We start from the raw sequence: 26,023 nt of genomic DNA, 5'->3' as shown, positions 1-26,023 counted from the left end.
AATACAGAGGAAACAAAAAGCTGAATTGCAACTTGCACAATATTAACACTAATGGCACTCATTTTGTCCAACTCCAAAGGATTAAAAAACACAGATGTGTTTCAAAAGGGATTCAATATTATAAGTTATTTTACACCCCAAAGCACCAAATGCCCTTTTCTCTTTCATGATTCTGTTGCTATAAGAGTTCAACATCAACTGTGGCTGAAAAATATACTTTAGAAAAAGAGGACTGTATTTTCTTACTAGCCATGGTCTTGAAAACAGACAATAAAAAATAGAAATAAAACACACAAAACAATTATTCTTTATTTCTTTTGTTTTCTTTGCAGAAAATAAATAAGAGTGCATATTTCATATGCTGATCTACAAAAGCACTTGAACAAATATTCACATACGGCGTACAACCCTATTTTTTTGGCTCTGAAAATGCAGATGTACAGCAAACTTGTACTTCATTCAAGCTCCTTATTGAAAGATTTATGAACAGAATATGTTAGGGAAAGGAATGTCTTGCTTAAAGATTAACAACAGAAACAAAAAATATATTTCAATAATATAAGGCCCCCCTTTGAGCGACCACGGCTGCTCCGATTTATTTTAAGGCCTAGATACGTTTAAAATGCAGCTTAAAATAACCAGATCGAAGACAGGAAGTGGCCATCCTAGGCATGCCATTCATACTGCACAAAGAGTGAACCAGCAAATACTCAAAGTTAATATTTTTAAAATATTTCCTTTCAGGTCTAAATGCAAAGGATGAAGAGATGAGCTATGCTTTGAATGTGACTGCACCCAGGATTGAATGTAAAGGATAGATCAGCTATACTTTCAATATGACCACACTCAGAACTGAATGCAGAAGATCAGCTATGTTTTCACTACTGTCTAAGGCTCTGAAAAAAGTTTTGGGGCACCGCTGCCCTTTATAGGAGGAACTCTGATTTAGTGCATTCATCTTAATAGTGCATCTAAACAAAAAGCAAATAAGAATTACTCTTTTGTGTGATATTTGTTTTTGTTCAAAAAATTGCATTAATGAAAAAAATATGCTATGTGGTATCTAATTCAATTGGAAAAAGTTCTAGCCTGGAAGAAAGAAAAAAAAAGGATGGCGTTTGTGAAATATTAAGGTTAAGCATGATACTTCAGATACCTCGTACTCTTCCAGTTTGGCCCTTGGTATAGTCTTAAAAAAACCGACATAATTAATAATCAATCATCCATTCCTATATTCCTAAAAAGGTAAGACATGGACTCCCCGTTGTGAATCCGGCGGATTGCTTCTGACAGAATCATGCTGATATCCACAGTCTTAATTTTGGGGCACTGCAGCTTCTGGATTTCATGTGGGATTGTGTTGGTGACCACCACCTGTTCAGAGAAGCAGAAAAGCTTGTGTTACAAGACTGTATAAGAAATTTAACTGCAAAGTCCTCTCTATAGCTTGTATCTTTTATCATTTGTTAAATGATGCACTTGGATGGTGACATTTACAGCTACGGAAAATGGGTTTATGTTAAAGATACAGCAAAGCATGTGCAAAAGTTGGCCAATGTCCTTCCCAGTCCAGTTTATTGCCTAAAGACACACGGTCATAACAAGAGTTAAAAAAAATGTTAAAACAAAAAAACAGTAAGAAGTGAAAATGTAATGAGATATCAGCAAAGAAAAGAAAGATTTATTTCTTTGACATGTTCTGTTGTTTTTATCAAACATTGTGGTGATGCTTCCTCTACTTTTATCCAAAGCAGAAGTGCAGCATGTTGGCGCCTACAGAGTAGGGATGATTCTCCCCACTTACAGTACAGTATCAAATGCCTAGCTTCGTTATCTTCATTAATTTACCAGTCACTTAGTAAATGCAGTTCAGAGCTCACGCCAACCATCAGCCACAAATATAAATGCACACAAAAAATGCTAATTTCCTTGGGGAAAATTTGCCTCAACTACACAACCATTGTGAGGCACTGTATAAATGTTCTTTATGCCCTTACGAAATGTCGCATGTCTAAGCCCCGAGGAAAGATAGTGAGAACAAAAATAAGGATAGTTTCGGTGATGATCCAAGTGTAGCTAAAACTCAAAAACATGTTTGGAGAGAATTATTTCTAATGGGGAATACCAAAAAAATTGTGTGTTGATGAGCATGTATCTAATGGCTTTAATAAGATCTCTATGTTGTATCCCTAAAACACTTTCAACAAATTAGATTTTGATGGATATTGTACATAATCAGGAGGAGACACATGCACGAATACATACGGCCACCATTATAGACCCAATTAATACAATTTAATTTATAAACTAGGACTTACATCACTTCTGCGATGTTTCACAAAATAGATCACACAAAATAACAGAACTGTCCAACGTGTCAGGAGGCAGTTCCTATGTACTTCCATCTGACATGGAAATGCCCACTCGTACAAGCATATTGGACAAAGGTGGTGGACTCCTACCACGAGTGATTACATATAGAACTGCAAAATACTCCAAAGATGTGCATGCTGAGGGTGGGGGCAAGCAGGTCCAAGAATAAAATACCTACGTTTGTTCACTTAACACTATTATTGACACATAGGGGAATTGCTATACACTGGCGGGGTCCAAATGCCCCCAAAGTAGACCTCTGGAGAGAAGTTATAGGAGCATGGTGTGTAGCGGAAGAGAATCTAATGACACTATCAAGATGAGAAAATTAAAGAAGATCTGGACCTGTGGCAAAAACTCACTAAAAGGCTGCAGTTTCCATCAGACAAGCGACCCCCTTGAATGGTACACAGATGTTAGCGTAAAGAATTCAATCACCACATGAGAAGGCGCACAATTGGAGTTCAGACAAATATATGTATTTTGCCCTGATTAAGTGATATGTCCCTCAATGGTATAGAGTTGATAATGGCAATATATGCAAATGTCTGCAATTTACTCCAACATGTAGAAGTAATTTGTGCTTAATGTTGGGTAATGTGAAGATAACAAAACTTCAAATAAAAACAGTTTAAAAAAAATAAAACTTTTTTTTTTTTTCGATAGACCACATCGAATTACTTTTATATTCAACTTTTTACCTTTAGTGCTTCATTTTCATCCATTTTACGTTAAACTATTTTGTTTTAATCAGAATAGACCTTTCGTTGCTGGGGCATGGCAAAGTAGTTTCATCATCCTGAAGGATATAGAGTGGTTGCTTTAAACTTATTGTACACATTACACAAATTCCATCTAAGCCATTCCAGCCTTAATGAACCCAAGCTTTAACAGTTGCCCAGAGGCACTCGTCAGATGGGAGTAATACCTCAAGCTCCTCACCTACCAGCTTCACACTGAACTGATGCAACCTCTGCCCCAATGATCTTCAGTAATCAAAGGTTGGGCAAGAGACTAACTATACTGGACATTTGTATTAATTCTCTTTGCCTAAATGCCATTCCAGGATGTTCCCAACATATGGGACACAAAGCTGAACCTAGCATATCACTGACTTAGTCTCTGACCTACTGGCCTTTCAGAGGCAAAAATCTGGTATGGCTAATTACACCATCCCTGACCTGGTATGAGTGATTCCATTAGAGCCATTTATGCTTCCAGAAGGAGCCCAAAAGGTGATCAGCATGTACCCTTTTTCTAATCCACTCTTGCACCTCATAGACCAAAGTGTGACTTGCGGTACAAAAGGGGGTGGTGATGGACGGAGCATCAGAACCAATCAAGCACTCACCCCCAGTCAACTGATCTGGGTTTAATCCATCACCGTTCTTTAGCCCACTCTGCCACCCCAGTTCAGACATGGCCATATGCAAATCAGTCTGACCCTGTGCCTCATGGGAACAGTCCAGCCCGAACTGACAAGCCATGCCTTCCCTGGACCGGAAACAAGCTTCCTAGGACCGGTTTCTGGCATTTCAGCCGTCTTCAGCCAGGCTTGCTTGAATCCAGTGGCAAAGTGAGCAAGGGACTCACGTCTGAGCATACCCTGCCAACTTATGGCGAACAAAGCGGTACAAAGGGGGTGGTGATGGACGGAGCATCAGAACCAATCAAACACTCACACCCAGTGAACAGATCTGGGTTTGATCCATCACCGTTCTTTAGCCCACTCTGCCACACCAGTTCAGACATGGCCAAATGCAAATCAGTCTGACCCTGTGCCTCAAGGGAACAGTCCAGCCTGAACTGACAAGCCATGCCTTCCCTGGACCGGAAACAAGCTTCCTAGGACCGGTTTCTGGCATTTCAGCCGTCTTCAGCCAGGCTTGCTTGAATCCAGTGGCAAAGTGAGCAAGGGACTCACGTCTGAGCATACCCTGCCAACTTATGGCGAACAAAGCGGTACAAAAGGGGGTGGTGGTGGACGGAGCATCAGAACCAATCAAACACTCACACCCAGTCAACAGATCTGGGTTTGATCCACCACCGTTCTTTAGCCCACTCTGCCACCCCAGTTCAGACATGGCCAAATGCAAATCAGTCTGACCCTGTGCCTCAAGGGAACAGTCCAGCCCGAACTGACAAGCCATGCCTTCCCTGGACCGGAAACAAGCTTCCTAGGACCGGTTTCTGGCATTTCAGCCGTCTTCAGCCAGGCTTGCTTGAATCCAGTGGCAAAGTGAGCAAGGGACTCACGTCTGAGCATACCCTGCCAACTTATGGCGAACAAAGCGGTACAAAAGGGGGTGGTGATGGACGGAGCATCAGAACCAATCAAACACTCACACCCAGTCAACAGATCTGGGTTTGATCCATCACCGTTCTTTAGCCCACTCTGCCACCCCAGTTCAGACATGGCCAATATGCAAATCAGTCTGACCCTGTGCCTCATGGGAACAGTCCAGCCCGAACTGACAAGCCATGCCTTCCCTGGACCGGAAACAAGCTTCCTAGGACCGGTTTCTGGCATTTCAGCCGTCTTCAGCCAGGCTTGCTTGAATCCAGTGGCAAAGTGAGCAAGGGACTCACGTCTGAGCATACCCTGCCAACTTATGGCGGACAAAGCGGTACAAAAGGGGGTGGTGATGGACGGAGAATCAGAACCAATCAAACACTCACACCCAGTCAACAGATCTGGGTTTGATCCATCACCGTTCTTTAGCCCACTCTGCCACCCCAGTTCAGACATGTGACTTGCAGCAATATCAAGTGGGTGTGCTATGAGTAATGTATGGGATTCAACTTGATGGGGAAAAACAAGACATTTTAACATCCAAATGAAATCATATACAGAAACGAAACATGATCCTAAAACTAATTCATTTCTACATCTAACTATTAAGGGATTAACTTTATTTTGCATCATATTTATACCCACAAGCTGCCTGAGTGTAGGAGTAACATACCGTATGCCTCAGAGTGATACAAGTGCCTACTAATCAATGGAAAGCAGACAGTGTGCAGAGATAAGGAAATTTGTCCACGTTTAGAAATGTTTTATTATTGGGGGACTGAATGATAAAGTGAAGGAAATAAATGATTACATAGTCTATCTAGTCACTAAAATAACTGTTAAAAGGGGATTATAAGAGTCTTCCCGCTCTCCCCACTCCAAAAGGCAAAAATCTGGGAGTCGTATTTGACATCAAACTATGTTTTTCAGAAAACATGAATCAAACCACCTCCTCTGGTTTCTTCCTGCTTAGGGCTCTAAAGGAGATTTTCCTTTCATACCTTTAGAATTACAAAAAAAGGTAATTGTGGCACTTGTCATTACAAGGATCAGTTATTGTAATGCCCTGTACATGGGCTCTCAGACTAGTTTGTTGAAAAAACTTCAATCTTTTCTGCCATGCTGCTTTTGAAAATTCCAAAGTTTGCCTCTATTTTTCAGTCCTTGAAGTACCTCCACTGTCTTCCAGTTAGGGAAAGGATTTATTTCAAAGCACCAGACTAGTGGTTGTTCCCAGAATAAATAAAGCAAGATGGGGCGGCAGGAGTTTTTCCTTTTGTGCTAGCAAACCCTGGAATACTTTGCCGTTAACCTTACGATCTCAACCAAATTTGCAGCAGTTCTGAAAAACACTCAAACCCTGGCTTTTCTCACAAATAAATAATATTATCAGCTCTGAGTTAGGCTCTGGTGGTTTTCTTTTTAGAACGCTAGTGCCAAGACACCCTCCGGTAATCGTGAGATATACAAGTTTATTTACATTACATTATGACAAATTAAGATACGTTTATAAAAACTCATATGCACCTTGCGCTATGTAAAAAAAACTAAAAAGGCCATAAAAGTTCTTGAAAACTACAGCTTATATAACGTTGTGGTTAGAATGCAAAACCTTTCACCGTGTAGATGGACCGCTGGATCATCTGACATTTCATAAATGCCCGTAGAGCCAACTTCAGGCCAAAGGGAAGAACTGGGAGTCTCCTCATGAAGCTCAGGTACCTGCGATCGGGGTTCTTGACTGGAAAATGAAGGGGCACTTCCCGCAGAAATATTGCCAACAAAATATATCCTTGACTCACGATAGGAGTAATGGGCTGCTGTTTCGCCATTAAGAATTTTCCCTAGCCAAAAACTCATAAAATTGCCCTCGTTTTAGGTCTCGCCTAGGCAGCGCTTGCGCCGTCTCTTCGAGACATGCTGTATTCAGGATATGTGGATAAAACTCCGCCAACTTCCCACCCATCTTTTTAAATGGCTCCTGTCCTTTGTAAATGGTGGCTTTTCAATGTTCATTAAGCTTTGTAGTCCCTCCTTAGTACCTGCATTGTCTCTTCTTGTAACCTCCCATGAGGACACCCCCTATTACATGTGTTGTTACGCCCTAGGTTTTAATTACAGCCTCAAGACACTATTTTCTTAAAGGCCTTCAGACAGGACACTCACTTAGTCCTAAACTAGGTTGGCAGTGGTTACTTTACTTGCTAGCACATCTCACATTTATATTAGACCTTCTATAAATTTCCCTTAATCTGCTCCACTTAGAGTACAACCTAATCTGGAATTAATGTAATAATTATTTTGTCACATTTCAAAGCAACTAATTGTATACATGGACATAGCTATTTGAATGTGCTCGTGGTAGTCTTGCATGCAATGAATTATGGGTAGGGTGGATTTACCATATCTTCAAAGTTTATCATGCTCACTAGAGATTTCTAGGCGCAGCTTGCGGTACTGCACCTAGACAAGCAGTGACGGTGCCTTACTCACTAGGGACCTCTAGGCGCAGCTTGCTGTACTGCACCTACCACATCTCATTTATAATAGACCTTCTATAAATTTGCCTTCATCGGCTCCACAGAGTACAACCTAATCTGGAATTAATATAATAATTATTTTGTCACATTTCAAAGCTACTAATTGTATTTGTACTTATAGTCGTTGCTTATGAGAAGCAAGGCAGGCAGTAACTGCGCCTCTCTTACTGCCAGCCTTGCTGTTCATAAGCAAGGACTACAAGTACAAAGTGCGTATTTAGGCACCGCTTACAGGTTTTCAAAACATATAAATAAAAGACATTGTCAGTTACTATGGCAATAGCTCAAATTCTCGAAATGCAAGACCTATTGCATTGCAAATGCTTGTTTAGGTTTTGCCTACCGTACAGCTTTTAGCCATCTCTAGGAAAAAGCCTCATGAGGACCATGCAAAAAAACAATCGTGAGCTTAGAGCTCGAACATTGCTTACTGTTGGTTTGCTTTATTGTCAACTAATTTTCTTACTTTCTATTTGATGGCACACTTTTCTTCCCTTTTGTTTGACTGGTTGACTTGTAATCTGCACTTCACACATAGGGAACCTTTTTCTTTTAGATTCAGCATTTTCTGAAAATGCATGTTTTTTCTCTGTTCCACCCCTGGTTATTGCCCTCACTTTCTTCAAATACTCACACTCAGTGTTGCTTTACAGCCCACCCAACTTGTCTGTAAAAGCAGAGTAACAGTATATATATTTCCATGGTGTGACTAAAGAGCATATTTTAAGAGTTGTTTTTTGTGTTTTATTGCGCATGACATATTTCACAATAGCTCAAACCTTGGAATACATAGGCTTTATCATTGGTGGGGGAGCGACAGGCTGCTGTACTGACAATTGGCTTTTGAGGCAGAAGGTGTAATTAACAAGTCTCTATAGGGGCGGTCTCTTCTCCTGGCAGCCTGTAAATCTGCTCCCAGCACTACTGCAGAGGACCAAATGGCTGGAGCATGTTTTTTTAGTTTCAGTTCTGTGGAAAGTAAATTACGCCTTGGCAAGCATTTTCCTTTAAACTTCCTTATACTTTTTAAATTCCGTTGTGAGTTTCCAGAGAAAAAATTGTTACAAATATTTGAAAAATAAACCATGCTATTCAAAAAGATTGAAAATGTTGAATTCAGAATACAGTTTTAGTTTTGAGATATCTTAAGATACAAGATTGCGTTTTCTATAGTATGTTGATTTCTTTTTTCCCTTTCACTTAACCCCTTTCGTGCAAGTGTCGGCCACACCCTCCCCAGAGTGTCTGTTAGCCATTGGCCGACACTGGGGATGGCTGAAAAGGATCATTTGGTGCAAGCACTGGAGGATTCTTTTTTTTTTTTTTTGCAAAAAGGGTGGGGGAAGATGCAGAATTGCTTCCACATCTCTCCCCGCCCCCTTCACATCCTTCTGTGACTTTTTTTTATAATCAACTTTATTGATTTTTAGGAAACAAGAAAATAGATTAGCAAGGACAGCACAATTACAGGTTTGTAGATAAGACATAATGGGGGTCTTGGTATCAAAGTAATACTGTAAGCACAACAATTGAGCACTCCACATAATGCGAAGAAGCAGGCTACCAAAGGCAAGAGTCCATCCTCACGGATCCCACCAACCCATTTGATTTGTCCCTTTACCCCATACTCTTTGGAACTTGGCCGGGCATCCCCTGGCTTCACATAATGGTTTCTCTTGAGCGGCGCACCAGTCCACATCTCAGAGCCATTTAGCTATTGTGGGGGGTCGGGTTGTGTCCAGGCCATGGCAATATACCGTTTGGCCACCATGATGGCCGTCCCCAGAAACAGTTTATCAGCCCGGGAGCCGTCCAGGCCATCCATAATGCCCAGGAGGAGGCGCATAGGGTTGCGAGGTACATGCCAGCCCAAGATGTGTGTGAGTTCGGATACTATCTTGTCCCAGTATTTTACAAGGCGGGAGCAAGACCACATAACAGAAATCTGCTGGTTGGTGCAGCAGGTACATTCGGACGAGGCGCGCAGTCCTGCTCTATGCAGTCACACTGGGGTGAGGTATGCAGAGTGAAGGTAATAGATCTGGATGAGTCGGAGTCTAGCGGAGGTAGTGATAGTTTTGGGGGCCATAGGGCGTCTTGCCAGTCCTAATCCTCAAGGGGACCCAGCCAACCCTCCCAGCGACCTCTAAGCAAATCCAGGGATGTGGGGCTGTTGTTCGTGAGGGTGCGGTATGTGCCCGAGATGCCTCCCTTCCCAAGATTCCCCATCATGACCTGTGCTTCCGGTGGACTGAAATCAGGAAGTGTGGTACCCGTCGAAATGTGTGTGGTCAGGGCGTGGCGTAGCTGCAAGTATCTGTAGAATTGTGAGGCCTGTACGGAGAAGCGGTTCTGTAAGCACAGAAAAGTCCGTATATGGTCTCTGTTAGACCTGTCAGCCCTTTGGCAGTTCCCTCCTTATTTTATTATTTTTGTCCCTTTCCCCCCTCCTCATTTTTTCTGTCTACTAAACTTTTTAGGTGCTGATGTAGAGGTTCCGGGCGCCTCTTCCTCATCACATGAGGGAAAGGCGCAAGGTGCGCTACTGAGGTAGATAGATGAGGAAGGTAGGATTCACAAAATGGTGGCTCCAACTGTCACCTCAGCACCCGGGCCATGACTGCCATGGGAGATTCCAGAACCTTCTGGACTCCTCTGGCAAGTCCAGCCCAAGGTGATAAATAGAGGTGGCAGGAGGGCGGCCATTTTAGAATCGAGTAGGGCTGTGGAGTCAGTCAGGAGTAAGGCACCTGAGTGGAGAGGTGGTTGCGCTGAAAGGGAGTGGACAGATCCTAGGGTCTGCGGGAGTCCCCTGCGTAGTGACACCACCCTTTGCCATTTGACCGGTCCCTGAGATCAGCTGACAGCTCTGAAAGGCATGGTTCCTTCTCTAGTCAGGCGTCCCTAGCATAGCATAGACTGAGAGCCTGAAGAGGAATCCCGGGGAGGGTTTGCCATTGGGACTGCCTTGACTCTTTGGTGGTCATTCGGGAATCTAACCCCCAACCCCCCCCCCCCCCCCCCGGTGGCAAATCAACGGAACTCCATTGTGGGCTAGGGGTAAGGAGCAGTGCTAGAGATTCCCCGGTCTAGCGGATCTGCTCACCCGGGGTACTGTGAGCCACACCCCCTTGTTCCCCGCTTACCGGCACTAGCCCTATCGTTGAACCTCATCCCCAGCTGCGGGTCCTGAGAGAGTGCTGTGGGGTTCGATGAGAGGCTCGAGGCTCTCCAGGGTTGCCGACATCCATCACGCGTGTCAGCTGTGAGGGGAGCTGACAACGCGCCGACCAGCTGACTAAGGAGGCCGAAGCCGGGAAGTTGAGTCGGGGGCTGGCCTGGAAACTGACGCTGGGTCACGTGAGCCGGGCCCTCAAGGAAGCGCCGCCCCTCTCTGCAGACTAGGCCGCACCCCTCACGAGTCGCGCTGCATCAGGAGCGGCGGAAGTAACTGACGGAGCCGTCGCTGCGCTCCCGCAAGTCGCGCTGCGGTCGGCAGTGACGGGGGCGCCTGGCAGAACGAGAAGCTGGGAAGTGCCCCAGGAGAAGTTTTTCAGTGAAACTCACCTCACGGGAAGTCCCTTGAGGGTGGGGGTAGGTGAGAGGTGTTACTTCCTTAAGCCCCAGTCAAGACGCCCCCTGGGGGAGGAGTCCACGAGTCCCGCTGCCGGAGGAGGACCTCAAGCCTGTAAAGTAAGCTGGGCCTTGGAGGGGCGGGGAGACGGGCTTCTGACACAGGGGAAGCGAGCGCTGGAGTAGCGTTGTGTGAGACTGCGCTAAGGAGAGAGCGGATCTCCAGTCAGATGCCAACCGTCTGCAGTCGGGGCCATACCGGGACTTAAGGATTCGGTTAGGACGTAGTGATTGGGCCCTATGTCACACCTAGCTTTCAGGTGAACTATTTGGAGGGTTCCTTTTGGTCGCCTGCAGTAAGCAACCTTCAGCCGAATATCTCATAGGCTGAGATTAAAGCCGGTGGGCAGGATAAGAGTCTAAATGTGCTTTTTGAGAAATGTTCAATAGAGTCTAAATGCGCTTTTTGGGAAATGCTCAATAGAGTCTAAATGTGCTTTTTGAGAAATGTTCAATAGAGTCTAAATGTGCTTTTTGAGAAATGTTCAATAGAGTCTAAATGCGCTTTTTGGGAAATGCTCAATAGAGTCTAAATGTGCTTTTTGAGAAATATTCAGTAGAGTCTAAAAGTACTTTTGGAGATGTGGGTTGAAACTTACCTTGCAGAAAAGTAACTAGGCCCTCTAGTAATGGTGGGAGGAGAAACTCAAAGGGTGTTTTAGAGACTCTACTATGAACTGCAAAGTGGGAGCATTAATGTTATTCTGAATACAAATGAAATGTCGTGCTCTGTGATGCGGAACGGAGAATTCCGGTAACGTAAGAAAGGTGAAGGAATTCTAGTAAACGTTGAAAAGAAAATATCCAGTGTAATGTCCTTTTTGAGTGGTGTCATACTGGATTGCGGACTGAGGAGGATGCAAGTACGAAGCGCTATGTAGATGAGGATGCCTGTTAACGTAGGCCAATGCTACCCCTAGGACGTAGGTCCAACAGTCACCCACCCACACATCACCCAGCTGGGAGATAACTATGTAGTCCCACTCCTTAAACCCTTGTAACGCCGCTACTTCACCAAGCCAGTGCCCTGCCAGAGTGGCATTTGCTGGGTCAATTTGGATTCCTATTGCGTATGACGTAGGGCCGAACGCCAGGCCAGGAAAACTGCCAGCGTCCCCGTTGGGAGCATCTTGGGGATGGGGGATCCGTACACGAGAGCCTGAATTTGAGGGAAGTTCGTGTCACGAAGTTCTGTTCTATAAGCAGGGTCGGACCATCCTCTGGTGAACCAGCCATGAAGGACAAGCAACCATGTGGCCAGATAACATGGGTAGAGGTCCGTCATACCCATGCCGCCGTCAAAGGATGGGATGCGGCATCGGTCAAGGGCTATCCGCGGTCTCCCACCACCCCACAGGAACTGTGTACTCATGACGTCGATCTCTCGAAACCAGCTTTGGGGATATTGGAAGGGAGTATTTTGAATGACATATAGGAACTGAGGGAGGATCATCTTAAAAATGCCATCCTTCCGAGCGGATTAAGTGGCAGGGTTTGCCACCGATTAAGGTCCTCCCCAGCCTTTTTAATAAGCGGGGTAACATTCAGTGTCCATTCTAGCTGAGGAAGCAGAGCCACCCAGATGCCTAGATATTTAAACGACTGCCGCCTTATGGGTATGTTAGTCTGCCAGTCTAAACATTCCCTAGAGGGGTGAAGAGGTGCAAGGGACGATTTGGCTGAGTTCAGTCGGAGGCTCGAGACCTTCTCGAAGGCTTGAAGGGATTGGAGGCATCTAGGCCGGGTCTGCTAGGAAAAGTAAGACGTTGTCCGCGTTTAGTGCATTTTTGTCCTCGTGGTTTCCCCATACCCAGCCTTGAATCGAATCATACGTGCGGATGAGACATGCCAGGGGCTCCATCACCAGACCAAAAAGGAGCGGGGAAAGGGGGCAGCCCTGCCTAGTACCTCTTTGGATAGGGAATGTCTCAGAGAGGGTCCCATTAATCAGAACTCTGGCTTTAGGGTTTGTGTATAGGACTCGGACGAAGTGCCAAAACTGCTGACTCATACCCATTATTGTGAGCACCTCATCGAGATAGAGCCAGTCCACCGTATCAAAGGCCTTCTCGAAATCTACGAGAAGAAGCGCTAGATAGGGGGTAATTGCCTGGCGATTTGCAAGCGCTAGATGGAGGCGCCTTAGGCAATGTCTGGTGCTACGAGCCGGCATAAAGTCACATTGGTCTGGATGGATCAGCTTGTTTAGGAGCGGGTGCAGGCGCTGAGCCAACAGCATAGCGTAGACTTTGATTTCAGTGTTAATTAGGGAGATAACCCGGTAGTCTGCACAAGTGGACAAAGGCGGTTGGGTTTTGGGGGCGACCACATGGTTGCCGTATCTGTCTCCGGGGGAAATGCCCCGACCTCTGTCACCTGCTGGAACAGGGCTGAGAGATGGAGGACCAGGAGCTCCCGATAGGATGCCTAATATTCCTGAGAGAAACCATCAGGGCCTGGGGTCTTCCGGGACGCCAGTTGGGAGATCGCCGCACCCATCACCTCTGGGGTGCAGGGGAGGTCTAGACTAGCCGCTTCTGAGTACGACAAGCAGGGAATGTGGACTTGCAGAGGGTCGAGAAAGTTCAGGAGAGTACCCTCCAGCTTGCGTGCGGAGTATAAACAGGTGTAATAACCTGCAAAAGCCTGTGCAATCTCTGCTGCGGTATGGCACATGGCTCCTGAGGATTCACGGATCTCAGGTACTATCCGATTTGCCAGGGGTATGAGGCCAGCCTGTGCAGTAGCCTCCCATTTTTATCTTCCCAGACATACATGCAGACGACGGATGAGCGCCATAGAAGTTTAGTTGACTCTAACGAGGTTTGTTTGATTTCTGTGTAAGGCTGCCAATTGTCTATCATGGGCTCTGTTCAGGGTCCTGGCACTGTCGGTCTCCAGTCGAAGCGCCTGCGCCTCGAGAAGGGCTAAGTGACTATCCTGGACCCGTGGTTGTGCCTGAAGGTGGCTTTTGGCCATACCCCGGATGGTAGATTTACTTGCTTCCCTGAGGGTGCCCAGTGAAGACACTGAATCCTAGTTAGTGAGGAAGTATTGCCGAAGTTCCGCCCGATAGTCTTGTGGAATTCCTTGTTTTGGAGGAACCAAGCATTCAATCGCCACATAGGGCGCAATCTGTCATGGGAGTCCCCCAGCTGCATGAGCACTGCTGAGTGGTTTGAGATTCCCCGGGGGAGGATGGACATAGTGGTCACACACTGACAATCTGGGGCTGGCATGAAAATCATGTCGATACGTGCCTTGAAGTGGTGCGCTGCTGAAGTGTGCGGGTATTGGGAGACTGGAAGGTTCCAGATCCTCCAAATGTTGCAAAGGCCCAAGGTGGCCTCCTATTCGGTCAATTTTTTAGCGTGGGTCAACCTGGAGAAGATGCCTGTACTGCTAAGGCTAGGCTGCATGACCGCGTTGAAATATCCTCCCAGAATCATTTTTCCCCAGCGTAGAGTGGAAATAGAGTCAAGCCAGGAGCCATAGTGATGAGGCAAGTGTCACAGGAAGGATATATATGGATAGGAGATTAAGGGTATTCCCACCCAGCATCCCGGAGAGAGTTACAAATCGCCCTTGTGGGTCCCTGATAAAGTGAGAGGGAACAAATGGGAGGGACTTTTTGAGAAGGATGGCCACCCCCCGGGAGCCCCTGTTGAAGCCCGAGTGCCACACCCTATCAAAGCCATAACATGCCAGAAAGGGGTAATGGGACCCCATGAGAAGAGTCTCCTTCTGTGACGTTAGTGCACCGCTAGGTGCGCTGACATCACAGATTACCCACCAGTGGCGGAGAAGACAGAGGTAAGATTAGATTTCCCTCCGCTGTCTGGTGGGATTTTTTTCGTGGGCCACAATGCCTCCCCAGGTGTCAGGGAGGCACTGTTGGAAAGGGGAGACTCGCCTTCCTGTCCCCCCCTTTCACCAAAGCCTCCCAGACACATTTTTCTGGCTGTGTGACTGCGATACACAGCCAGGAAAACCACTGGGCCACCAGGGAAACTAAAAAGGGATCGGCCTTCGTGGAACTTGACTGACTCCCACCCAGGGGACAATTATTATTATTTTTTTTTTTAATGGTGTTTTTTCACCTGCGGTGGCGATCGCACCCTCCCCACTGAATTACTTCCTCACTCGATTAAGGAGATGACTCCAAACCATGCAGAACCCTGCAGGCAGCCTCCTCCCTCAACATCCCAAAATGCACACACCTTGCACAACAAACAGCTTCACTGACTCCCCATCCACAGCTCTTTTCAAACTCCTGAAATGCCTTACACAGCACTGACCCAGCATACCTCAATACAGCCAAAGATAACAGAAACCTTCCAGACACCTTTGCTCAGCAAAGGCAGCACCAAAAAAAGGAGAACTAACTACTAATTGGCTCCAAAAAGGCAGAATGACCTACCTCTGCACATGCACCATCGCTAAAATTAGTGCATGCCACACAAAGCTGAACATTTGGCTTTTCGACTAGGTTCTTCCTTGGATCAGCCCTGAAGTCTCTTGCATCGGCTATAGGATACCGTGCGTTTTACAAAAAAATCATAAAATTACAGAGAACTCCGCACCCAACACTACACGTATGGGTAAAATGTTTCTTCGCTAGCTACAGCTCCGTCATGCCATTAACCCCTGCATTAAGGGTTTGGGGTCCCTGGCTGACTTTAGTCCCATAGAGGCAAAGGTTTTCATGGGGGATCTCCAAGATCACAAGATCTCCAAGATATATCGGTCCTTGATCATACATCGTTCCCCCACATTACAGCGTCCCCGGGAGGGATATATTGGCCCGCTGGAGGAGGAGGATTGGGTGGAGGCCCTGGCTTCCCCACGGGGTTCAGCAATTGTCGTGAGACTTCGCCTTATCCAGTTCAAATATCTCCACCGGGTCTCTTTTACGAGGGTCAGGCTCTGGAGGGCGGGATTGGTGGCCTCCCCGGTGTGTCTCCGATGCCAACACGAGGAGGGTACCCTGCTTCACACTGTCTGGCACTGCACTGCATTAGCGCCCTTTGGGCGGGGGGTTCTGTCGTGCCTCTCTGAGGTTCTGAGATGGGACCTCCCCAGCTCCCCGAAGCTGGCCCTGTTTTTTACCTTCGGACTTCGAAACCTTTCTGGAGCTTTTTCTCGTGGGGTCCCTCGATGCTCTTCACCAGGCCGGATTCGGTGTGGGTGCACCAGCCTTAGATTTCTTCTACTCCCGGTCAATCTCTGGAAGTTGGACCTACAGAGCTTTTAGCGGGACGAACCTTGTATGGCCTGACCGGCTCGCGGTTGAAGGCAGGCGGCTTGGCTGGCCAGGTTGAGTCGGTCCCCTTATGGAGCTTTTTTTCCAAAGTTGCCCCAAAGTTCTCCAAACTTCTGGAACTTTTTCCTGAAGTTCCCCAAGGGTCCCAAAGTGTCTCAAACTCACTCCAAGGGTCTGGAAGCTCCAAGATGGTCCTTGAAAGTTGAGGACTTCAGTTCCCGCAATCCACTTGGACAAAACCCTTACAAACCCACTGGTAGTTCTCCAGGGTGAGGATTCTTGGCAGTGATGTTCCAGGTGAGCTCTGTTAACCTGTAGCTTGCAGGGAGTCCACTCTTTAGCTCTTTTACAGCAAGGTAATCCACAGGACTGTAGTTTCAGCTGGTGCAGTCTTCAGAGGGCAGACCTTAGAATTTGCTCCCCAACTTCTCAGCATACCAACGTTTTGCTTTCTTAACTTTCACGCAGCAGATCTGAGAGACTCTGCCCCTCTCAGATACTTACTCCAAGTTCTCAGGGTCAAGCAGAAGGTCACTCCTGACCAATGGGGGTAGGGCAATTCCCCAAGGATATGACCTCATCCTGTAGAGTGTGGCATTTTTTTGTCCCAGAGTGCACGAAATCCTTCAAATTCATAATGGCTGATTTTCCAGCAGGGAGGTAAGAGCTGGCTAAACACACCACTACATCTGTGCATTCCTTCCATAAGCCTAGCTCTGACTTTGGGTCAAAAGAGTGAAGTTGCAAATGACACTGAGCCCGTCCCCTTGCCTTTGAAGACCATGGTTTATGTAGTAGTAGAAGGCTTTATTCGAGTTATAAACTCATAAAAGCACAACATGCATATTATAAAAACATCACACTTAATCAGGGCATTTCATTCAATACATTAAAACAGTTGCGCAAGCTTAATCATTGTAAAACAAAACATTATACAAATAAAACATAATCAAAAAACATTAGGAGAAACAGAAAGGGCTCTCCGTCTAATGGACCAAGCCCACCCCAGGTACTTTGCTATTCCCATAACAATAGGCTCCTCAGAAGTAGTACAAATAATTCTCTGTGCCTCAGCCGCACTGGATGTCCCAAGGTTCTTGCAGATAGGGGTTAACCAGACCCTTCTTGGGGAGGCATAAGCCTTACAAGCAAATAGGAAGTGTCCCACACTTTCCTTAGTTGCGCCGCATGCTGGGCAGCACTGGGTGTTCAAACTCTTCCACCTGCCTGTTAGATCTCTCAACGGGAGGGAACCAGATCTTAATTGGAAAAACAACTTTCTGTCCATAGGAACAGTTATACTGTCCCAGTAATTTTCTAAAGCAGGACACATTTTACTTTCCAAAAAGCGACCTCCCATTGAGTCAGATTTAACCCTTCTCCAAAGCCTCTCATCTATCCATTCCCAATATAGTGCTTTAAGTATATTTTTGCTTGGGAACACTTCCCCCGACGGATTGTCCCAAAGGTTGGAAAGACCTAGTTCACCTAGCAATACCCTTAGGTTTTTTAGCCATGATATTTTATGGAATGTATCACTCTTGATTATTGCCAGGAAGCCTTCCCCATAATGCCTAATTTCAGGGGTGGACCAAAGTCGCCTCCAGTATAAGATGGGACGCAGTCTGGCTCGGTCGGTTACCGATCTTCTTCCCAGGTCAAGACTAAGGGGGATTAATGGTGTACTCTGTGGCAATCCCGTAATGCCCCTAAGAAACCAGTTCTCAGCTATCTGTAATGAGGTTAAGTTGTCAAAGCCAAACAGCTCCGCCCCATATAAGGCCGATCCTATTGCCTTAGCATCGTATACAGCGAGGACAGGTTTTATGGGTTTTGTTTTGGATCTATTGTGCTCCACCCGTAAGGCCCCCGATATTTGCTGATGTTTCAGGACCGCCTTTTCTATGTGGTGGGACCAACCATAATTACTTGCGATTTGTACCCCTAAGTAGGTGAACTCCCTTACGACCTCAAGCCCGATATTATTCAAGTGTATCCTAGGGCGAGGCTTCTGTCCTTGGGAGAAAGCCATCAGCTTGGTCTTGCCTATGTTTACTTCCAGGCCATGCTCCTGGCAAAAGTCATCAAAAACATTCAGGGCCCGTTGCAATCCAGCTGGGGTTTTGGATATTATCAAAGTGTCGTCAGCGAACATCAGGATCGGAACCCTGATGCCCGCCAACGAAGGCGCATCCACACTAGCGTCCTGCATCCTGCTGACTATCCCATTGATATATAATGTGAAGAGCAAGGGCGCCATTGCACAACCTTGGCGCACCCCACGCTCCACAGGGAAGTCAGTAGAGGATTGGCCATTTGACCCCCACTGTACTTTGGCAAAATTGCATTCGTGCAACCTCATAACCAAAGTAAGCAATTCTGCGGGAATGCCTATCTTACTTAACACTGCCCAGAGCTTACCCCTTGGGACTAGGTCGAAGGCAGCCCGCAGGTCGACAAAAGCGACATACAGGCTGCCCCCACCAAGAAGAACCGTCCCCCACCGTAGCATAGTGAAGCGAAACACCTGGTCGATGGTACTGGTAGCCCTTCGAAAGCCTGCCTGAAAAGGGGAAAGAGAATCATTTTCGTCCACCCAGTCCATAAGTTTGTTTACCACCATCTTCCCAATTACTTTTTGGACGGTGGCAATCAAACTTATGGGCCTGTAGTTAGCTGGAAGGGATCGATCTCCTTTTTTGTGGACGGGTATAATGATGGCTCCCCTCCACTGTTCCGGGACTTGCGCACCCTTTGCAATTGCGTTCCCCAATAGGAGCACATATCTGCCCCACCTATCTTTATCATTTTTAAAAACGTCCGAGGGTATCCCGTCTAATCCCGGGGCCCTACCCCCTTGAACGGAGCTAATTACAAATTCAACTTCCTTGGAGGAAAACAGATCATCCTTAGGAAATACAGCCAAGATTACATCCCCACCACCCCACTCCTTTGTTTCAGCATATTGGGGCCTAAAGTAATTCACCCAATCGGATTCAGCAACATTATTATCCGGTTTGTTTGGGGTACCGCCTCTGCCCCACTTTACTATCTTCCAGAAATGCCTGGAATCCTTTGCTCCAGAAGCCTCCTTCAGTTCCTCCCAATGCTTCTCATCCCAGTCTTTTTTGGCCAAGAAAATGCTAGTATTGTATTGCTTCCTGGCAGTTTTGATTGCTACACTGTCCCTGCTTCTAATAGCATTACCCAGTGTTAATCTGGCTGCCCTGCACTGTTTGTTAAACCACCCTGCTGGTTTAGAGGAAGCTGTGCGATTACCCTTACATGTTCTCATAAAGTATGGTTTTAGGGTGGCGAAAAGATTGTTATGGATTTCAGTGATCGCCCTAGATCCTGGCAGTGTTGCACTAGCTAATTCCATGGAAACAATTGCTTTGTCCACTTCAGACCCAATAAAATCCATGGAGGCTGCATTCGCCAATACCGAGGGCCATTTCAATCTACGCATATTATTCGCCATGTCTGGGAGCAACCCATTACTAGCATGTAGATAAGGCTGAGTGTGCTTCCACCAAGTGTGGGTCACACAGAGGGGGTTGTGATCACTTTCTATCCTGCCCTTAACTTCCATGTCACAAACCCCCTGCCAAAGATTAAGACTACAAATAACGTAGTCTATCCTGCTTCTATTATGACCATTATCATATGTGCACATACCTTCCTTATCTCCCTTTGTTCTACCATTGAGGGCACGCATCCCATATTCTAAACACATAGCATTTAAGGAAAGAATATCTTTTGACCAACGTTTGACAGGGGCAAGATTCAGGGAGGGAACACCCCATAGATTGTCCTCTTCCTGTCCTAATGGGTTTTCGGTACTGTCCAGAGGCTCAAAAGTCCTATTTAAATCCCCAGCTATTACTATTCTGTTTCCAAGGGACTTTGATTGCAGAAAATTAAATAGAGCCTCTAAAGTGGGGGAACTCCCATTATTACAACCTCTGGCATAGACATTATATAAATCTATCACACCCCACTCTACTGAGGAAATTCGTAGCATTTGAATATCTCTGCAGCCCAAGTCCCACATTTTCACAGTAAGTCCGGAACTCTGTCTAATCCAAACTGTGAGGCCTCCTTTGGGTCTACCCCTAGGACCTTGACATGCCGGGATTGAAAAATTTAAATAGCCTTGGAGGTAAATAGGATCACAGGCCCAAGTCTCCTGGAAGAAACACAGTTCAAACCCGTTAATAAAGTCGGCCCACGATTGTAACATCAACTTACTCCCCAATCCTGCAACGTTCCAAGATACAAAGCTTTCCATAGCAGGGCTATCACTACCCATTATATCAGAAATGGGCAATCCCATGGGACTCAATTGTCCATCATCCTCATCTCCCAAGTTGTGAGCATTGTCCACAGTATTCTGTTCCATTAACACCTCACCACTCATGTTTTGCATTAAATCCCCGGTAATTTCCTCTACAGATGCAACATTTTCATCGCCTTCTATTACCTTCAACACAGCATCAGTAGTCATTTCCGGGGTTTCGGGGACCCAAATTGGCTTCTGATGTGGAAGGCATCCCCTTATGTTAAGCTTTGGTCAATATCCCCAGTTCAAACATTCAGTGCCTTCCAGATTATTATAATTTGAACCAATATTTTGGGGTTGCCATTGCAGTAGGGTAGAGGGTGAGGGTGCAATCATTACCAACGGAGGATTGGTGGAACTATTTAGATTCATGGGCCCACCTTTTAATAAGCATGTTTGTCTTGGGTAGAAAAAAGAAAGATCCACGATACCAATTCCACCACTACTTATACCCCAGCCCTGCCTTGTAATCCAACCAGCCACCCTGGGGTCTTGAAAATTGATGATAATACAGTCACCCCCCAAGTTTTTACTGGTGTACCCAATCCAGTCGATCCTCCTTGCCCCTATTATCAACCCGTCCAGCCCCCCCGGGAGTGGTCTATTTTCCTTCAACCAGTGCATTACTTTATTTTTGAGCATCTGGAAGTTTTCTCCTTGACCGACTAAAAGAGGTGGAACATTAGTGAGAACCGCCACGAAAGGGTGGGAATCCGGGGTAAGATTCACAGGAGGAATCTTTCGGGGTTGTTTCTCCAAATAAGTCGGTGGTGGTCTATTAACCGGGGCACTAGGACAAGGGTTAGGGATATTTGATTTTTGCTGAGGGTTTGTGGATAAAGCTTTAGTTGTCCTGGGGCCATTAAGGCCCTCTGCTCCAATATTTATGTCGGGATTGGAAATACTTGGCATTGGCCGATGGTTACTTGCAACAGTGTTGCTGTTTTGTAGGCCCGTCTTATTCTTGTCCTTTACCATAGGGTGTTGGACCTTAGATGCTTTTTCCCTTGCACTAGTGCTCGGACAGACCTGCTCTGGTGAAATAAGCGGTTGACTTGGTCCCTTTGCCTGGGTCTTACTTATAGTGCAGCCTGCTTGGGGGAGTGTTACAACAACAGGCAGATTTTGTGCTTTTTCTGAAATTTCCTCAGCCCTACTAGACTCAGTTATCTTGGGCTGTAATTTAATTAGTGACTTAGTATGGAAAAAATTATCCAAGGTGGCCTGCTCAAAGTGGTCTAATCGATCCATTAGCTTATTTACTTTGGCCTCAATGGGTGTCAGAAGCAACCTTAGTAATTTCTCCAGCTCAGGTATCAATGAGTCTATTGGAGGAATGTTCGCAGCCAACCCGTTCCCCTGGGGATCACTAAATAGTGGATTAGAACTCTCTATAACTACATTGTCCCCCTCATTTAATAAGTCGCCACTTCCACTTACCCCACTGTGTGCCTTTTGTGTAAATAAAGGGTTTTTTACCACTTTTCTTACCTTGTTAGGGGGTTTGGAAGGATGGAGTTTCCTTGGGGCAGTAATCCTTTTCCTTTTTACACATGGTTTTAGGCCTGACATACTAGTTTTAATTATGGTTTTCACTGTAGATGAATGAACAATGGGGTCTAAAGGTAAAGAAGTGGACAGAGTGGCATTATCCAATCTTTGTAGTGGGCCGTCCTCAATCTCCAAAGTAGAGGGAGAAGTGTTTTGTATTTCAATCACCCCAGGCAAAGTTATAGAGGACAGAGGGGTTACCAATGCCGGATAGGCTTGCGGCAACCTTTTTTCCATAGAGCTTTTAAGAAGCTCAATGGACAGCCTACGGTCTGCACGTTTCTCCGCCAGTGAGATCTCTTTGTCTATATCTTGATTGGAACGATTGAAAAAGAATTTGTCCAAGGGGCCTAGAATGGTCGTACCACCCTCAGAATGGGGAGGTGGTAAGCTGGTAGTATTTAACATGTGAGACATTATTGGTAGGTTTTACGAGTACATAAACACAGTGGGGCACACAATATAATGGATCAATGGAGTCCCGAGAACAACGAATTACAAGACACAGATCTCGAGTCCTACTCGTCAGTGGGGTGGCCCAGCCCGGCCTCCTTTGGCCCCTGACGGCCACAGACGGTCCCGCCCTTGTCCCGGGCTTCTCCCGGCGCCCTCCCGCGCGCTCCCGCGCAGCGGAAGAGCAGAGCCCGTAATATATGCACGAATAGGTGAGAAGGGGGGAGGGGTCGGGGAGAGCGGCCCAGGTGTAGCAAGTCAGGCAGGCAGGCGGGCGCTCCTGGGATATGTAGTCCCAGTGCAGCGCGCGCGCTCGCTCGCAGCCCCTACCAATATCCTTCCCTCAGCATCCCCCTGTAAACAATGGCAGGCAGCACTCCAAGCGCAGCGGGACCCGCGGAGCGGGTTCCGCAAGAAGTGGGTTGATGGCTGATGGCAAACTCCAAGCTCCCAACTCCAACCAGGTCACAGCAAAAATGCAGAAAGGCGTCCCACTTGCCAGATCCAAAGAACAGCTGATAAATGCTCGGTGAGAGGGGGGAGGGGTCGGGGAGAGCGGCCCAGGTGTAGCAAGTCAGGCAGGCAGGCGGGCGCTCCTGGGATATGTAGTCCCAGTGCAGCGCGCGCGCTCGCTCGCAGCCCCTACCAATATCCTTCCCTCAGCATCCCCCTGTAAACAATGGCAGGCAGCACTCCAAGCGCAGCGGGACCCGCGGAGCGGGTTCCGCAAGAAGTGGGTTGATGGCTGATGGCAAACTCCAAGCTCCCAACTCCAACCAGGTCACAGCAAAAATGCAGAAAGGCGTCCCACTTGCCAGATCCAAAGAACAGCTGATAAATGCTCGGTGAGAGGGGGGAGGGGTCGGGGAGAGCGGCCCAGGTGTAGCAAGTCAGGCAGGCAGGCGGGCGCTCCTGGGATATGTAGTCCCAGTGCAGCGCGCGCGCTCGCTCGCAGCCCCTACCAATATCCTTCCCTCAGCATCCCCCTGTAAACAATGGCAGGCAGCACTCCAAGCGCAGCGGGACCCGCGGAGCGGGTTCCGCAAGAAGTGGGTTGATGGCTGATGGCAAACTCCAAGCTCCCAACTCCAACCAGGTCACAGCAAAAATGCAGAAAGGCGTCCCACTTGCCAGATCCAAAGAACAGCTGATAAATGCTCGGTGAGAGGGGGGAGGGGTCGGGGAGAGCGGCCCAGGTGTAGCAAGTCAGGCAGGCAGGCGGGCGCTCCTGGGATATGTAGTCCCAGTGCAGCGCGCGCGCTCGCTCGCAGCCCCTACCAATATCCTTCCCTCAGCATCCCCCTGTAAACAATGGCAGGCAGCACTCCAAGCGCAGCGGGACCCGCGGAGCGGGTTCCGCAAGAAGTGGGTTGATGGCTGATGGCAAACTCCAAGCTCCCAACTCCAACCAGGTCACAGCAAAAATGCAGAAAGGCGTCCCACTTGCCAGATCCAAAGAACAGCTGATAAATGCTCGGTGAGAGGGGGGAGGGGTCGGGGAGAGCGGCCCAGGTGTAGCAAGTCAGGCAGGCAGGCGGGCGCTCCTGGGATATGTAGTCCCAGTGCAGCGCGCGCGCTCGCTCGCAGCCCCTACCAATATCCTTCCCTCAGCATCCCCCTGTAAACAATGGCAGGCAGCACTCCAAGCGCAGCGGGACCCGCGGAGCGGGTTCCGCAAGAAGTGGGTTGATGGCTGATGGCAAACTCCAAGCTCCCAACTCCAACCAGGTCACAGCAAAAATGCAGAAAGGCGTCCCACTTGCCAGATCCAAAGAACAGCTGATAAATGCTCGGTGAGAGGGGGGAGGGGTCGGGGAGAGCGGCCCAGGTGTAGCAAGTCAGGCAGGCAGGCGGGCGCTCCTGGGATATGTAGTCCCAGTGCAGCGCGCGCGCTCGCTCGCAGCCCCTACCAATATCCTTCCCTCAGCATCCCCCTGTAAACAATGGCAGGCAGCACTCCAAGCGCAGCGGGACCCGCGGAGCGGGTTCCGCAAGAAGTGGGTTGATGGCTGATGGCAAACTCCAAGCTCCCAACTCCAACCAGGTCACAGCAAAAATGCAGAAAGGCGTCCCCATGGTTTATGACTCCTCCCCCTGCTCTGGTATTCCTGCGTAGCAGCACACTACCCTCCCAGCAGAGCTGGTTAACCCCAGGGGCTCTATCACCTCTTCAAATTAGCCTGGCTAAACCACTTAACGTTGACCAATCAGGACAGACCACTGGAAGGCTGAATCTGGTCCTTCAAACAAGAAAGTCTTATAACTTCTTGTCTATACATTTTAGGAGAAATTCAACAATATCATATTGTTGGATTTCTCACTACCATTCTGGGAAGTCTTTGAATGGAAGTTCTATCATTCGCCTATCAGGAGTTATTAGTTAATAACCTCTTGCCATGTTAACCTATGTGGCATGGGATTTGCAATGGGAAAAATACAAACATATTTTAGAAGTACTCCGCCTATATCTACAGGACCCCCACCCCATGGAACAACTAGGGGAGATTTTGGGGGTTCTGAATCTGTGGAAATATTGCAGATCCTCCCTCCACAGGCTCCTAGCATCAACATTGAATTTGAGCAGCACTTTATCACAATGTGGGGAGTGAAATGTGAAATTACACTTAACCCAGGGCATATAAAACTCATTTTATATGGGTCCACCTTATAAATACCAGACCCCCCACCCCTGGAACACCTGGGGGTTCCTAATATGCCAAAACATTGTAGATTATCTCTTTTTAAGTGCTCCAAACACCAAAGTCGAGTTTGGGCACAATTTACTTTTTAAAAGCAGTCCTGCTCCCCAGGGCTACTTTTAAACTGACCTCAAGCTTCAGCAGTGCAAATATGCAAGTGCAGAAAAAACTGCTGGCCTCTAAACTGCCATTCACTATTGTGGACTAGGGACTTCTAGGTAGTTTTAATCCCCCTGCTCTATTATTTAAAGGAGTCTGATAGGGTAGGTCATGCCAATCACATGGGTACCCCATAACATAGTGTACCTTAGTGTATGTAGGTGTATGTGGGTGTTTTCACTGTATTCTAAATGTGTCTTTCAGCATAGCACTGGCCCTGGCCCTGGTTAGGCAGAGCCCAGGGTCAGTCAGAGTCAGTTACCACAAGTACCATTCAGCAAAATGTTGGGGGGTGCCCAGGGCACAGGATGACTTTGCAACAGGGCCTAATAAGGATTATCCTAGTGCAAATAGTCTATCCCCTCAGTTTGTGTGTCATCAACACCAAAATCCTAGTACACTACACTAATCTGCGAGATTCCATACCGGCCTACTGACTTCAGCCTAGTGTAACAACAATCCACATTTAAAAGCCTATTGTCTTTATAACATACTTTTCACAATAAGTAAGAAAGACCTACTGGCTTTGACATAATTGTTCACAACAGATTAAACCTATGGAATCTGACAAAATGTTTTCCAATGAACCAACAAGGCCTATTACCTTTACCGTGGCTCAACAATACTATTAAGTGGTAGCCATCATGCATGCAGCTAAAAACAATTACAAATATGTACAAAGTGAAAAAGTTCTACCCCCAGAATTTGTCAGAGGGG

The 26,023-nt window shown here is 47.0% G+C and overlaps 1 protein-coding gene across 6 annotated transcripts in view; it reads right to left on the bottom strand.

Annotated features, from left to right (window-relative positions):
* Positions 1 to 284: 284 nt before the first annotated feature.
* Positions 285 to 26,023, bottom strand: part of PRPSAP2 (phosphoribosyl pyrophosphate synthetase associated protein 2) — a 598,092-nt gene continuing 572,353 nt past the window's right edge. For all 6 annotated transcript variants that reach the window (XM_085628991.1, XM_085628988.1, XM_085628989.1 and 3 more), the window contains exon 11: positions 285 to 1,374. In XM_085628991.1, coding sequence (XP_085485117.1) covers positions 1,216 to 1,374 — 159 coding nt within the window. In that variant the 3' untranslated portion in view covers positions 285 to 1,215. The remainder of the gene's footprint in view (positions 1,375 to 26,023) is intronic.

Source organism: Triturus cristatus, chromosome 10 (assembly GCF_964204655.1).
Source record: "Triturus cristatus chromosome 10, aTriCri1.1, whole genome shotgun sequence".
NCBI classification, from domain to species: domain Eukaryota; kingdom Metazoa; phylum Chordata; class Amphibia; order Caudata; family Salamandridae; genus Triturus; species Triturus cristatus.
Note: the sequence above shows the minus strand (reverse complement) of the source record. Positions and strands in the feature narration are given on the sequence as shown.